At 44.8% G+C, this 16,915-nt stretch overlaps 1 protein-coding gene across 2 annotated transcripts in view; it reads right to left on the bottom strand.

Annotated features, from left to right (window-relative positions):
* otofa (otoferlin a) overlaps positions 1–16,915 on the bottom strand; it is a 480,240-nt gene that overhangs the window by 71,255 nt on the left and 392,070 nt on the right. For both annotated transcript variants that reach the window (XM_041188008.1, XM_041188007.1), the window contains exons 33-36: positions 16,108–16,233; positions 14,350–14,419; positions 12,136–12,248; positions 11,022–11,156 (exon numbers count right to left, since the gene is read on the bottom strand). In XM_041188008.1, coding sequence (XP_041043942.1) covers positions 11,022–11,156; positions 12,136–12,248; positions 14,350–14,419; positions 16,108–16,233 — 444 coding nt within the window. The remainder of the gene's footprint in view (positions 1–11,021; positions 11,157–12,135; positions 12,249–14,349; positions 14,420–16,107; positions 16,234–16,915) is intronic.

The raw sequence follows: 16,915 nt of genomic DNA, 5'->3' as shown, positions 1-16,915 counted from the left end.
CTGTCCAATGTAGCTGTTAGGGAAAGATTTCCAGAACTTTGACCCAGTGACAGTGAAGGAACGGCAGTATAGTTCCCAGTCAGGATGGTGTGTGGCTTGGAGGGGAACCTGCAGCTGGTGACGTTCCCATGTATCCGCTGCCCTTGTCCTTCTAGATGGTGGAGGTTGTGGTTAGGAAGGTGCTGTCAAAGTTGCTGCGGCACATTTTGAAGATGGTACACACTGCTGCCACTGTGTGTCGGTGGTGGAGGGAGTGAATGTTTGTGGATGGGGCGCCAATCAAGCGAGCTGCTTTGCCCTGGATGGTGTCGTGCTTCTTGAGTGTTGTTGGAGCTGCATTCATCCAGGCAAGTGGAGAGTATTCCATCTTAATCCTGACTTGTACCTTGTAGATGCTGGACAGGCTTTAGGGAGTCAGGAGGTGAGTTACTCGGTGCAGAATTCCCAGCTTCTGACCTCCTCTTGTAGCCACAGTATTTATATGGCTAGTGCAGTTCAATTTCTAGTCAATGGTAACCCCCAGGATGGTGATAGTGGACGATTCAGCGATGGATGTGGCATTACTGCAGAACTAAGCTGATCTGTTGGTTGTGGGATTGCCTAGCTATCTATCACACAGTGATTGCACTGCTTGGCATGCAAGTAGTGCTGTGCTGTAGCTTTACCAGGTTGATACCCCAAATTTAGATATGCTCCTGGATTGTGGAACTGGGAGATAATATTAGAGAGGGAAACCAAAGTGAACAGAGAACTAGGAGAGAAAAATAGCATTAGTGTAGTAAAAAGGGATGTATTAGGTGGGGTCAGAGTAAGAGGGAATATAATACGGGAGGGAATTTTCCATTTGGTAGACTTAGTGAAGTGGCAGGTAGGAAAGTCATGTCTTTCCTGCTGGATGGTGGAATGGCTGAACACGAGTATCTTCCACTTTTCAGCTCATTGGTTGTGCATCAGCAAGGAGCTCGGCGAATCTCGTGGCGGGGTGGGCAGGGCTTTGCCCACCTTACTGTTACCTCACCGAGTCGAAAGTCCTGACGCCCTACTTAAACCCCACCCAGACAGACGTTCAGTCGCTGCAGGCCAGGTGATCTGTTGCACAGGGAATCCATGGCGCTGAGGAGAACAAAACCGTCAGCACCGACTCTCAGCAAAGCCCCCCCGGGGATTCTCCTCCAGGCCATCTAGGAAAAGTGGGAGCAGGAGGTCCGCCCACCTGACCACCCGGTCTGCCACGAAGGTTAGCATCTGTGGCGAACAAAAAATGACCTCCCTGCAGTGCCGCAGAAGGATGAATGATTTCTCCGTTCTGCCAGGGTAAGTGAAACATCTACTCGCTCCAAAATTACATGAGGGCATCAGGCATTCTAAGGGTTAGAGTCCACAGCAATGTCACACACGACCATCAGATGGGGGACATCAGCACTGGTTGTTTGCCAGCCACTTTAAGCTCGCCATCTCATGTAAGACCCTGCAAAAACTGCCCTTACTAGGGGCAGGCTCAGCAACACAACAGGCATGTATCTTTCTGAAGTGCTCTTTCATGCATAGTGCTCACAATCAACCCATCTGTCTTTATGCAGGACAAGGTCTCCCGTAACAAAAAGGAGAGCGTCATGACTGGCGGGGGAACCCCGAAGTTGAGCACACTCTTGCCATTTGAGGAACAGGCCGCTGAGCTGGCTGGTGAGGATAGGGATTGATCCTGCACAGAAGACGAGATCGGCCTCCCCCAACAAGCCACTGAGGGTGCATCCAGCACACATCAGTAACATGCAGACAATGACTACGAGCGATCTTTAGTGTACAAGCCAGACTAGTCAATCACTATTTCTCTCTTCTCTTTATTCTAGGTATCTGCAAGGAAAGGGGGAGGATGCCCTCCTCCAAATAACTCAGCACCAGGCTACCTCTGTGGAGGAAGCAGGCCTGCCCTCTGATGGAGAGCCATCACTGCGTTCACCTGCACCCTCCATCAGCACAGAAAAAAGCAACACCTAGCTTTAGAGTAGGACAGGTTCACAGTTTGGTGATCACCTCATAGACATGGGTCTGCAGCAGGTGGAGGCAGTGGTAGCCAAGGTCTCTGACACTCGGAGGACGGCTGGAGGCCAGGCCCCTGCTGACACCCAGTCCAATGATAAGCTCCTGAAATCGGCCGTAAGAGACATGTCCGCGATGCAGAGACAGGCAGGGGAACGTCAGGCAGCGTTGTCAGGGGCTGTCGGCAGACTGGAAAGAAGGATGGAGGAGTCGGCCCATGTCCTGTCTGATGTCGTAGCTTTGGTTATGCGAGTGCATCGAAGTTTCCATGGGAAGGGTGGTGGCTGCCTTGGAGATCCAGGTCCAGCAGTTTCTGCCGGATTTGAACTTTGACCTGCTCTCCATCATTCTAGCCATAGGTACGTTCCAGCAGTGGCTGGGCAAGAGGGAGATGGGACACCTTAACCTCCCTCCAGGTACCCCTTCTCCTCAAGGAGTCAGGGAGGGGCCCATCAGGCATTAACCAGGCTTTCCAGGGTCTTCAACCCAGATGCTCCAAGTGTGTCCTGCCGCTCCAACACCCCTCCGCCAATGACCCCAACAACTCCAACAGGTCAGGCCGAGGAGGGTGCACCTGCCCCAGAGCAGGAGACCCTTATCGGCCCGGGCCAACAGAGGATGCCTACCGAAGTTATCTCAGACAACAGGGCATAGCAGTCAGTGGGCAGCCTCTGCCTCTGGTGTGGATGTCACCTAGGCATAGTGGAAAGGTGAGAAAAATTAAAACGTTTTGATTGCAAACTGGTGGCATGGGTGTTCACTTATTGTATATGCCAGTCACTTCTGTAAATATATTTTGCATTATCTTACTGCAAGTCGCATGGATTCAATGGATATTCAACGTGTTTCAATGTGCTCATTCAAGAGTCAAACATGTATCCCGCCCCCCACCCCCCATGAACTCCCACCTGGATCTTCAGTTGCATTAATTCTCACACAATCTTACCGAAGCCTTTATTTCCACATCTGTGGCATCAGAAAAGACACATTATATGTGACAATGATGGCTGGCCAATACACCTGTCAGTTTCAAATGTCAGGCAGACATTACTTGTGCTCAGGAGAATTGCTCCTCCAGGTTAGTGATTATTCTACTGCTGTCACACTGATGTCTGTTTTTTGTGGGCCACCCAATTAGTTGTCGCAACTAACATTATAATCGTTTCTCCAAAGTGTATTCTGCAATGGTGTTTACTTTATGAGAGTGAGTATTTGGAAAAAGTAGTATCAAATGTTGAATACCATAGGCTTCCAAACCTCTCCACAGCTTGTTCTTGTCTTTGCACTTAAGGCTGAACGTTACTCCATTCTTAGTTCCCATTCTTCTCAGGCATGATGCTGAACTAGGGAACTAAAGATCAATTGGGAAAATTACAAATGTCTGCAAGAGGGGCGAGCGTGTGATGTCAGAGGCGTGAGCTCACCTTGATGAAGCCGTCGCCTGACCTGTGAGGATCTTACTTTGCTCCTGGAATGGCTGCTTAGCTGTGCTTCATGTGATCCTTGTGTAAGGACACAGCACACACTCTATATGGAATTCATTGCATGACAGTGCACTAACTGGCTTAGAGTATATAGAAAGGATTGGCCTTTGTGAGCTGGACAATGTTGAGGACTGTCATGCCCTGAGAGCGATGGTTTTGCACATCTCCTAAGTCCTCAGCAGGATCTGTGAAGGGAAGAAGTTATCATTTTCTGCTGTGTCAGTATCGACTGGGTCACGTTTCTCCCTAAAGCAAAGGTTGTCCAGGAAAGGAACTTGTTAGGCTTCCGATGATTGCGGGGTCCTGAGTATTTGTAGCTAATCAAACCATGGTTCTGGTAAGGCACTGTCTGAGGACAATACAAACAAATCTCACAGCTTTGAGTGTATGACGTAGAGATACAGGTCATTGCTTCCTGATGTGCAAAGGGCTATTAGGGATGATGCCTTTGCGTTATGCATCCATGAGAGCTGGCAATGGGAGAAATGGAGTTCTCTGGATGCTGCTCCCTCTTGAGATATCCAAACCCAAACCATTGAAGAATTTTTTTTTTTGTTCAGACTGCCTTACTAAGGCACACTGGTGTCACACTGACAACTCCATGTGTGAATTGGCTTTTCAGCTGCCATGCCCACTACCTTGATTGAAAGGACTGTACTGTGTGGGGTTGCTTAAGGATGTGTGCTAATGGGGCGCTAATCATATTCCACAGTGGCTACATGTTGCCAAGGCTACAGCGTCTTCCAAGGATGACCCCATTGTTAGGGCGTAAGGTGACTTACGCTGCTCCTGTAAGCATTGTGAGATTCCTTACCTTTCCTGAGATGTTCATGCTGAGAACGAATGTGTTGCATCCCCTGCATCAAAGGCTAAAGAGAACTTTGAGTATGAATACTTGTCTTCACCCCATTCCTCCTGGGGCTTTGTAGTTATGAGGCTGTCACGGTCACGTATGCTGCGTCGTGCCTGTGCAGTGGCATCCTCATGTACACCGTCTGAATCCTCACCCCGTTCAGAGTCATCCCTTTCCATGTCCTCCTCATCTGAGGAGATGTCTAATTCCTCAATATCTCCCTCTGGCAACACAACCCCCCTCAGCTGAGTGCTGGACTCGAGAGTCTGATACACAATGAACGAGCTTTTCTCCTTTACTAATGGTGCGCATTCAGGTGAGAATCCTTTGGTTTTGGTGCTGCAGTGCAGTTAGGTTTAATGGCCACCTGATCTTCACAGAGACATGTGAAAAGGGAAGGTGGATCAAACAAACAAGGGCCATTGAAAGGGTAACTTATTAATTTTCACATTCAGAGAGGAAGTGAAGAAACAAATAAGAGAAGCAAGGAGAAAGTATGAGAAGAGACTGGCAGCTAACATAACAGGGAATGCCAAAGTCTTCTATAGGCATATAAATACTAAAAAGGTGGTAAAAGGAGGAGTGGGCCAGTTATGGACCAAGAAGGGAATTTATCACTGAGGCGAAAGGCATGGCTGAGTTACTAAACGCATCAGCCTTTAGCAAGGAAGAAGGAAGCAGATATTGCTGAAGTCATAGTGAAAGAGGAGGTAGTTGACATACTTAGTGGGTAAAGAAGGGACTGGCTGTACTTAAAGCTGATGAGTCACAAAGACCGGGTTAGATGTATTCAAGGTTATGGGGGCTGGCAATGGCAGCAAGGAGCATGTACTTGTTGTCCTGTCTCAGTTAGACAGCATTCATCTTCTCATCACTAACGCTCCACCAGTGCCCACTGAACTGAGAATCAAAGGCATGCCCATTCCCTTGCCCATGCCAAGATACTTCAGTCCAGAGCTGGGACTTATAGGCTCAGAGTGGCATGAGGCCATCCTGCAAGTCCACCTGCAGTCTGCCGCACCAAACGTCAGCAGCCTCCTACCAGTGATGCTACAGCCACTGGGGTGGCACTATGGTAGGAGCACTAGGACAGGCAAAAGTACAGGGAAGATAGGTACTAAGGGAATGTACAAGAGTGATTGGTTGTCTTTTGTTTGGAATATTAGATGACTTTAATTATAGATTGATTTATGCTTTGGAATGTTTGCTTTGTGATGGCCCATATTTCATGATTTTGGGCAAGTGAACGCTATGATGATCAAGAACAGAGAGAAGGCAAGGTGTGAGACTGTTGGTGATTGGGGATTGAGTTTGCATTCACTGCAACACTGTCAGATGAGCCAATGATGGACAGCCTGGTCAGAAAGGGATTATATTGGTTGTTCGTCCCTTCCTCCATCTCCACCTCTTCCTCCTCTTGCACATGCTCCTCCTCTGCTCGCCATTTACCTGGTGACAAGGGCCATACCTCAGAATCATGAGGTTGTGTAGGACGCAGCAGACAACTACAAAATGTGCTGGAGATTACTACAGGGCTCCTCCAGGGCGGTCCAGGCAGTGGAAGCTTTGCTTAAGGACCCAAATGGTCTGCTTGATTATATTTTGTGGCACAGTATAACTTTAATTCTATGCATTCTGCCTATTTGCACACCAAATTCATGAACCAGGTATTCAGCAGATAGTCCTTGCCACCCAGTAGCCATTCTCTGCTTTCTCGTGGTGGATCAAATGCTGATGATACAGTGATCTGATGCAGAATAAAGGCAGCATGGCTCTTACCAGGATGCCAGGCATTGACCTGTGTGATGCCCTGTGTATGGCTGTGTACCAGCTGGACAGAGAGAATGGAATCCTTTGTGGTAGAACTCACACTCAGCATGTGCACAACCAATAGCCCACAGCATGGAGCAGTTCCATATTGGTGCTATCTGCTTCTCTCTGGAAAGAGAGAAGGCAATACATTCCCCTGTCTTTGCATACAGAGCATCAATGACCTCTCTTATAATGGAGTGGATGGTGAACTGCAAATGCTGCAGTTACTCCTGTTCCAGTCTGGAAGGAGCCCGACACAAAGAGGTTCATGGCCAAGGTCACCTTTACAGCCACTGACCAGGCTAAATTCACTCCGCTGAGGCTGTAGGTCTGCATGCACCAGGTGGCAGACATCAGTGAGCACCTCCTTCATGAAACAGGAGTGTCACACAAGCTGCTCCTCGTGAGGTAGAATCGTTCCCTGAAGACCCTAGTTTAATATGCACTCCTGTTGAGAGCCCTTCTGCTCCTCCTCCTCTTCCCACTCCAAACAGCTTGTTCTCCTCAGAGTCAGCTTTGCTCATTCTCCCTGTCATGCTGCAGGTCAAGGGATAGAGAAACCACAACAAGTGCTCTGAGCAGAACCATTGAATTGAGAATCAAAGCTTTCACCCTGTGCCACATCACTCCCTCCAGACATCCCCAACTTTAAGTAGCAGTACAAACCTCAAAGCACATATTCTAACTCAGCAACAATCATTAGGGATCAATTAGCAACTAACCTGAAAGTAGTTATTGACCCCTTTAAATAAAGCTGGTGTGGGGAGGAGTCCGTCTTGCTGCTGAGTGCACATTCAGCTGTATAAGAGCAGGAGCATTGAGGTCGAAAATAGCACTCTTAGAATAAAATCAGCATTACATGCTGACTGATGTCACAATCTGCCCAACCACGAAAGTCTGGTGCACGGTCCTAGCACCTGCACTAATGGTCTACCCGAAATAGCATTTGGCATAGTCCCAGCCAGAAATGTGGATGCCTGTTGGACCTGAAATGGTGCATGTAATGCTGGAAGCACGTGTGCCATGCAACTAAACTTTGAGACCTGGATTTCCCAATGATACATTGCAAGGAAAACTGTAAATTTAATGGAATGCTTTGTCAAACATTATGGTTTCTTTTTACTAAGTTAAAACACATTTTACCAACTAATGGCCGAATGATCTGCTCCCAATGGTGGCGGCCGCGTTTGAGGGTGTGATTGAGCAATATGGCAGGAAGGCCAAAAATTGGTTTTACGCCATCGTAAAGCCGGTTGTGATCGTCCGCTCCACCCGTCAATGGTGGACCGCGTTTCCTGTCAATGGTGGACCGCGTTTCCTGTCAATGCTGGACCGCGTTTCCTGTCAATGCTGGACCGCGTTTCCTGTCAATGCTGGACTGCGTTTCCTGTCAATGCTGGACCACGTTTCCTGTCAATGCTGGACCACGTTTTCTGTCTATGGTGGACCGTGTTTCCTGTCAATGCTGGACTGCATTTCCTGTCAATGGTGGACCGCGTTTCCTGTCAATGCTGGACCGCGTTTCCCGCCACCACACTTTGGGAACCTAGTTTCAATACTTTAGCATCTCATTATAAGCTCTGTTACCAGAATCATCCCGCCACGCTGGATCATTCGGGCAGGTTGGTGTGATTGTACGCCGACGTCTTTCACAACTGTACATAAGTGACATGCAGCTGGCAAGTTACACTTCGCTTAAGACTTCGTGGTTAGTTTGCCTACCCTGCTTCGGTCAGCGCTCATGGTCATTAGCTCCAGGCTTTGCAGACAGCACCACATCACTTTTAGGGGGGCTCACAGGCAGGTCTCTACCTACCAGACCAGCTGTAAGGTGGGGGTGGCTTTTCAATGACTGCAGGGCTAAGGCTTGCTTGGGGAAAGGGGACAAGTAGCCTCAGGCAAGCAAAGAGGCTGCGGGGCGAGGGCTGTTCTGGGAAATGGGTGTATCCCGGAGTGTGTGTATGTGGGGGCACATGTTGAACTGTGCAAGTGGCCTCAAGATAGTGAGGGCTGAGGAGGCAGTCTCCAGAGGAGATGAGGCCAGATGGAGATGTGAGGATATGTGTGAGAGAGTGAGTGGTGATGTCCCTTGAGCTGGCAGTGAGTGAGATGCCAGTGAATGTGTGATGGCTTGTGAATGTGTGAGTTTTGATGAGCAGCATGGACAAAATCATTCATCCTCTTTCTGCACTGGATGGCCAACCCCTTCTGTGCGGCATTGGTACTGACCACTACTGCAGCCAGAGCGGGGTTGGAGGACATCACACTGGGTCTCCAAAAGACATTCCAGTGACGGGTCACTGAACTCTTCTTGGCTTTCAGGGCCATGTCTTCACTGGAGCAGTCCTGGGCTGCAAACATTGAGAACTGTGTGCACGGCTGCAGTTTAGATACAGCACCCGGAGTGAGGAAACGGTGAGGTAACGGCATAGCGGGTGATTCAGAGTCTGCCCGCCAGCGAGATGACGTGTTTCCTGTGGCTGCATAATTAATGAGATGGGAAGCGGACGATACGGCGTGAAAACCCGCCATTGCGGCGGGCAGGTAAAATGTTGATTTTCACGCCCACTAGTGCACTTGGTGCAATCCTGGGATGATTCCACTCTAAGCGCTTTTTGTCAATTTCTCCACACCTAAAGTTAAAACAAACTTGAGGCGATCGTGGAAATTAAATATCATAAAGTGCACTGCTTTTGAATTCTATTCACGTTCCTTTAATAATTGCCATAGACCGAGGTGTATAAGTTGATCTTTGAAGCTTCCAAAAATCCTTCCAAAAATAGGGATCAACTTATACACTGAACATAAAATGTGAGCTGCCAGTGTGGGTGAGGGTGCCTGCCATTTTGAAATGTGAAAAAAAACCCATTGATAATTCATGTTAAATTAATGTGGCTCAGTTTATTGAATAAATTGAATGTACAAAGACGCCTTTAACCACAATGAAAGCTTTGTAAAACCATGAAATTCATTGTCTTCGGCATCTGATGAATTTGTTCAAATGCATTCTGAGTCACTTTGGCTATGGCGTCATCATGGGGATCCCACTCTGGGTTAGATTTTGTGTTTTCTCTTTCAGAATCAACCCTCCACAACAAATGGCCTTCCTCTCCATCCACTGAACTGGACACTCTGCACTTTTTGAACTATCTGATGACACATGGTGCACTAATAGCATCCCACAATTTGATAACGAAACCGCATAAAACATCAAAGCGGGGCATTGTGCATATTTCCACACGGTGAAGGATTCTTCTCTGTCAACCACCCACCTATTCCAGTCAGTGCAAACGTGATCCTTGAATGGCTTTTGGAGGCACACAAAGTGGAACTATGAATGTTAGACCCCCCTGATATAACCGCAATGTGGGCATTGTTTGTTTGCAGGTGCCTCGTGATCTCGTTGGTTATTTGGGATCTGAACATGTTCCACACTAATAAGCTGCATTCTTTGTGTAGGCCACCGGGGTGCCTATCCTGCATATTATCGATCCACAACTACGCTCCATTCTCACCCATCCAACTGTTGTTACAGACGTGCACATATACCCCTGCAGGGAACTTGCTGTTTGGCATGGTTTTACCTACAAGCTTTAATCATGCAGACCATTCTGCATTTTGTCTTCTCAAGCCCTGTTGTTTTCACTAAAACTATTTTCAAACCTTTCCACTGCACAGTTTGGCTGCTGGGGACATTGACACTTTATAGGCACTTCATCCAAGTTGCTGATGTGACTATTTATGTTGCTTTCTGATGATGAACCGCTGGAAACTGGTCATTTCGGTAACAAGGTATCTGAACAATCTTGGTCTTCTGTTGCAACATTAGATTATTTCGTTCCATAAAGTGGCGACACCAAGTAGCTGTTGGTCTGAAATCTTTCCTGAGCTGAGTTGGATTTGGCTTTGACTAAAGTGCACGTATACACATTGTATTTCTGGTGATGATGTAACCATCCCGTTGATTTCCAAGGACCCAATGCCGATACACGCTCCTCACAATCAAGCCCATGGCAGGTCCTTGTTCTCATGGTGCACGTGGTCTTGGGCATCTTCTTACACCATCCTCGCACGTGTTTTTCCACTAACACTGAATTCCCTCACTGCAGGACACTGTTCAATGAGCAGCAAATATTACAAGTTTTAGCTTGAAAGCAGCTTCATTCTTCATCCTTTTTGCTAGAGGATCCATTTAGATTCATCATTTGCCATGCCATGCTCAGTCTGCTCTCTGCGGGTATGCCTTAAACTCCCGCACATCGTTTTCGCAACACAACCTACTTGATCCCACATACACTTCCGAGACGAAGAATTGAGGCCGATTACTAATACCAATATAGCATTTTGTAGCTGAAAAGGGGGGCTGGCTTATACACTGAGTATCTGCAAAAGCATGAGTTTTGACACTAAAAAATGGTATTGTCTTATATGCTGGGTTGACTTATATGCAGAGGTCAATGGCAATGTAAACCATTTTTTAAAATTCCAGCTTTTTTTTAAGATAACCTTGACATTGAATAGACCTATACGTAAGGTCCAGCTTTATGGATTCTGGCTTCCAATAGTTGGGAAAAATGTTCAATTTTTGATGCTCCAAATTTCAGCTGGCTGGAGCTGATGCAGTCAAAAAAGCATGAAGTTCAGATTTGAATTTGAACTTGGGCCACCTGAATTATAGTTGAATACTCAGCATTGCTCAAGTATCTTGACATTTCCTTTGCTGCCATTTTTCTAATAAACTACTTTGATCAGTACATTAGGACAATCAGTTGGGGCAAACATCTTTTTAAAAGAATGTTTAAACCGACGGCCGTCAACAATGAAACACTCACTTTAAATCTCCCAGCAATTCTTTCTTCATCTGCAGAGCTGTCATCATCATCTCCAATTTTGCCTCGATAAAGATTAAAAGTGTGGAGCCAGTCTTCAAAGTTTCCAAACTCAGCTTCTAATTCCTTGTCATAAACCTGTGCATTGAAATAGAATGGTCAACCACAAAAGGCTTTATCCAAGGCTTTTTTTTTTCCCACTTCCCATCCTTCCTTGTGGTATGTCTGTTGTGGGCTTTTCTAAAGTTTCCAACAGCCCTGTCCATAGCCTGAGATGTTTGAGGGATGTGCATAATGCCTAACGGGTTACTCACTATTTTTATACCATTGATGCGTTTTGATACTTTTCTAACTTCAATATTCAGCAGTTGTTCACCTTTTTCATTCAAATAAGTTCAAAAGTTCCATTAAAAATAAGTATTTCAACAACTTTTGACATGAGCTGCTTACACACGGAATGAGAAATCCTTCAATATTATACTGTTGGAAAGTCTGTAGAAGTGTGTTGAAAAAAATATCATCAATGTTAATAACTCTAGAAATGCATGGCCTTTAGATCAGTTTAACAGACAAATAGCCTATTTTAATTTGAGGTGCATATTGGACAATTGGCAGGTGGACTGTACCCATCACTCAACTGCTGTTGAGGCCTGAACAATTTTAAAGTACCCATGAACGGACTATTCTACAAAGGCTTGTTATTTGCCCATAGGAAAATCACAAATGAGTCCAATCTTGTCATGACCCAATGTCCATACACTGGAACTATCCAGTAGTGGGAATTCAGGCTCTTTAGCCTAAGGGTACAGAGGGCATTTATAAACCTTGTCTATTCTGGCTGAAATCCACCAGCAACACATAGAGTGCAAATCAAATCTTGGTTCTCTCTGGTGTACATGGCTTAGTTCAAAACTACATTTATCAGTTGGGCTGTTGATTAATCTGGGCCTTGTAATAGATCAGATAGAGTAGGATTCATCGTTCCACTCCTTGCATGAAGACAATAACTCCATGTGCAACTTCCAGGAAAAGGCTGATGGCTTTCTTTCAGTCATTCAAAGTTTTCAGAGCAACAATTTGAACTGAACAGATTTCAATATCTTTTACACCCACTTACCTGTAGTTCATCAATTTTCACCTTCTCCTTCTTTTCAACCACTTCAAGCTGCTTTTTCTTCTTCTCTTTCTCGTGTGCTTTGGCCTTGTCTTTACTCTTGGACAGCTTTGTGCCTTTCATAGGAGAGTCATCAATTTTGAGATCTGAATGTAGAGGAGGGAGGGTGGACACAAAACACTCAAACATGAAAGGCATGAAAGTTGACACCTTGATTTTCGCTAGACTAGGAAGGAAACTACCATAGAGGGAGCTACATTCTAAAGCAAACTACTGATTCTAAAATGACAAACAGATCATAGTGAAAAATTACTGATCCCAAAATGACAAACAGATCATAATGAAAAACTATTGACCCTAAAATGACAAACAGATCATAATGAAAAACTACTGTTCCTAAAAGGACAAACGGACTATAATAATGTGGAACATACAAAGAACAAGCAAACCATAGAAGGGAACAACGAGCCTTTGAAGAGGCTGGGAATTCTGCAGCAACTAACTCACCTCCTGACTCCCCAGAGTATACCTACTATCTACAAGGCACAAATCAGGAATGTGATGGAATACCCTAATTGCCTGGATGAGAGTAGCTCCAACAACACTCAAGAAGCTCATCACCAATGACTACAAAGCGGCCTATTTGATTTGGCATCCCATCTGACACCTGAAACACTCCCTCCACCACTGATACACAGTGGCAACAGTGTATAACATCTGCAAGATGGACTGCAGCAACTCACGAAGGCTCCTTCAATAACACCTTCCAAATCTGCGACCTCTACTACCTGAAACAAACAACAGCATGGGAACACCATGACCTCAAATTCCCTCCAAGTGTTTCACACCCTGATTTGGGAATGTATCACCATTTCTTCACTGTCACTGGGTCAAAATCCTGGAACACCCTTCCTAACAGTGCTGTGGGTGTATATCGGATGGACTGCAGCGTTTCAAAAAGGCAGCTGACCACCACCTTCTCAAGGTCAATTAAGGATAGGCCATAAATAGCCTTGCCAGGTGATGCAAGCATTAAAAACAGGCAAAGGAATGCCTAAATAAAACAAGTCAATGCCTTAGTTATCTTGTTACAGATCCATACAACAAAAAGCTAATCAGTTTTCAACAATTTCTTTCATAACTACTTTGCGAGCTGGGGCTTCAAAGAGAAACCGAGTGCCAGTGACTGTAAGAATGGGTCTAAGTACCTCCTTCTAAATCGGGCTGCTTCTCTTCCAGTTACAACCACAGCCTAAGCCTTAGCACCACCTTTTCCCTGCATGTTCTGTTCTCAGAGATAACAGCTTAAGCCTTGTCAGTGCCAACTTTCATGATGGTTCAGTAATGAGATGAGTGACAGATTCTGTCATGATAAAAATGGATAGAGAATGGGCAAAGCAAAGCACTCACAGTAAGCAAAAGTTTGGAGTTTTCAACAGTAGATGAGATTGACACACTCCCAGGCCAAACATATTGTTGAACACAGATGATCCTTATTAAAATATCCTATAAGTTCCTCTGTTAAAAATCCTACCACATCCAAAGAGGATTCTTATAGATGTTAGCACAATTTCAAAGGCACACGGGAAAACAAAGAGTGAATTCAACAGGATTTTTATAATGTCCGATATAAGACAATGTAAACTTATAGGATGATTTAATAAGGGACAACATGAGTAAACACACGAACACAATCCCAGCCTCTCAATAACATACTCTCATTTGTTAACATGGTCTCATTCGTGACATGTTCTTATCCATCACCGCATTCCCAGCTGGTAACATATTTCTAGCCATTAACACACCATCAGCTGTTAACACACTCCCATCAATTAACATGTTCCCAGTCTTGAGCATCCTGCTCCAGACCCTTTGCAATGTTCCCAACCCCGAGCATGCTCCCCAACCTTAACATCCTGCTCCCAGCACTTCGCATGTTCTCCGCCCTTAACATCCTGCTCCCAGCACTTCGCATGCTTCCCCACCTCCTTAACATCCAGTTCCCAGCTCTTAACACGCTCCCAGCCCTTAGCATGCTCACTGCCCTGAACAGGCTCCCAATCAATGTTGATTATCTACAGTACATTACATTTTCAGTGAAATAGCATACATATGTCACACACATGCACATATATGTCTGGGATAGCCGGTTCGTGGCTAACACCTTTGTTCAATTTCCATAAAGTGTAGGTGTAAATTTTTCCGGACCTAATTTACCCTCCGCTGCTATTTCCATGTCCTCCTTCTCCTCTGCCTCAGCTGCAGCTGCTTCCTGCTGTCGGAGACGCTACAACAGAAGTTGCAAATCACATTGAATTTGAAGAAATGAAGAACTATTGAGAGCATAAAAGTTAAATACTTCATTTTTTTGTCATTCACATTTTATGGTTATATGGTGGGGTTTGAGGAGGATATGGTTAAAACATTGGATACTGGTCGACCACCTCCTCCCTTCATGAAGGGGCTGTACAAAACTCAAAACTGTACCCCTGTGAACTGGCTCCCAATCTCAGTCATGCTGCAATGGGGAAGCATAGAAAGGGGATTCCTACAGGGAGGAAGGTATAGCGGACAGACACTTGGATTACTTAGAAATGCTACTTTCAGCAGCTTGTTTTAGAGTGTCTTTAATGGAGAGTATGGAGCAGCTTGGCCATCTTTCTTCAGTCAAAAATGGTGTAACATGAGCAAAAAAACGTTACCAGCCACTTGTATTGACACAAATTCGATCCAAATTTGAAACATTGAGACATTCTGCAAGGTCCTATTGCATTCATTTTAGCCACGATTAACAAACACAAAGGGGTCAGTAATGCAGCCCTTGTGCTGCAGGGTGAGAGAATTGAGATCTTTTAGATAATATATTGAACCAAGATTCTATCTGCTTGTTCAGGTGGATATAAAAGATCCCAAGGCACTGTTTGATGAAGAGCAGGGTATGGGAGGGGGCTCTCTACCTGCATAATGGTTGGAGCCCTGATTAGCGTGAAATGTGGATCCTTACTGCTGTTATATTTTCTGGTTATCATAAGTCTTATCCATCACCGCATTCCCAGCTGGTAACATACTTCTAGCCATTAACACACCATCAGCTGTTAACACACTTCCTTCAATTAACATGTTCCCAGTCTTGAGCATCCTGCTCCAGACCCTTTGCAATGTTCCCAACCCTGAGCATGCTCTTCACCCTTAACATCTTGCTCCTAAGCAAGCTCAAAGCCTGCTCCCCAACCTTAACATCCTGTTCCCAGCACTCAAAATGCTGTAGCTTCATTGGGTGTATTTCTCTCAGCTCTCCATTTGGCTGCAGAGTGAACTGATACATTGTTACTCAGCACATGTGTGACATTGAACGTGCCCCCTAGGGTATATATTCACATAACAATTAGTTTTCTAGCTCTTTACGAATAATACAGCAACATAGCATTGACTATACAATATAGCATTGACTATTCAATATAGCACTGACTATTCAATATAGCATTAACTATACAATATAGCATTGACTATTCAATATAGCATTAACTATACAATATAGCATTGGCTATACAATATAGCATTGGCTATACAATAGAGCATTGACTATTCAATATAACATTGACTATTCAATATAGCATTAACTATACAATATAGCATTGACTATACAATATAGCATTGACTATTCAATATAGCATTGACTATTCAATATAGCATTAACTATACAATATAGCATTGGCTATACAATATAGCATTAACTATACAATATAGCATTGGCTATACAATATAGCATTGGCTATACAATATAGCATTGACTGTACGCATTAGAACACTAGGCAGTGCGCCACTGCATTGTCATGAGCAACGCAATTCTGGTGTGCACCATGGCTCAGGATGTTTTACATTGCGTAACTGACACATGAATGTAATTCTATAATTTTCTTATTACGCCACATTGTACAATAATGTTAACAAGCAAACCTCTAAATCAGTGCATACCTCCATGAGAGTTTCAATGGAGGCGAAGTACTTTGACCACCAGTCCAGCATGCTTTCGTCAGGCTCCTCCTCTTCTATTTCCTCCCCCTTCTTTTTCTTCTTCTTTTTCACTTTCTCATCCTCATTCTAGAGACAAGGAACGCCACAGTTTGAGAAGGCTCACCATCAGTTGGACCAATGGAAGTTTTCCATCGCCAGCTCCCCGGTTTTCAGTGTCCATTCTTGATGGGATTATAATTAGTTGGTTGGTGGGGACATAAATCTCTTTGGCTGCCAATTTTGTTTTCAGCATTTAAATTTAATAACGCTATTCCATCACTGGGATAGTTTGTAGAAAATAAAACCTGCCTAGCAAAAGGTTAGGACAATTGGTTGAATCATGGTGAATTTGATATATATTTTTTATTGTCCATTTCGAAATTTGAAATGCATATTTTGATTATATATTAAGTTGGTCTTTTTTTTTATTCGCCCAGATATTTTCCATACAACCTCCCATCAGGTTTGGTTCTTTACTCAGTAAAATATTTAGTTGGGCCAGGGAGAGAGAGTTCCTTCTTCTCACACGTGCAACAATTAATTTGTCAATGGGCTACAGATCTGGTGACCCTTTTGTAAAAGAAACATTTGAGTAAAATTTTATTTTAAACCGTGGCAAACTTTGCTATTTTGTGCTTCATTATCACCATGAGTACAGGAGTTGGGATGTTATGGTGAATTTGTATAAGACATTGGTGAGGCCAACTTTGGAGTATTTTGTGCAGTTCTGGTCGCTTAACTACAGGAAGGATATCAGTAAGATTGAGAG

The sequence above is a fragment of the Carcharodon carcharias genome, chromosome 5 (genome assembly GCF_017639515.1).
Source record: "Carcharodon carcharias isolate sCarCar2 chromosome 5, sCarCar2.pri, whole genome shotgun sequence".
NCBI lineage: Eukaryota > Metazoa > Chordata > Chondrichthyes > Lamniformes > Lamnidae > Carcharodon > Carcharodon carcharias.
Note: the sequence above shows the minus strand (reverse complement) of the source record. Positions and strands in the feature narration are given on the sequence as shown.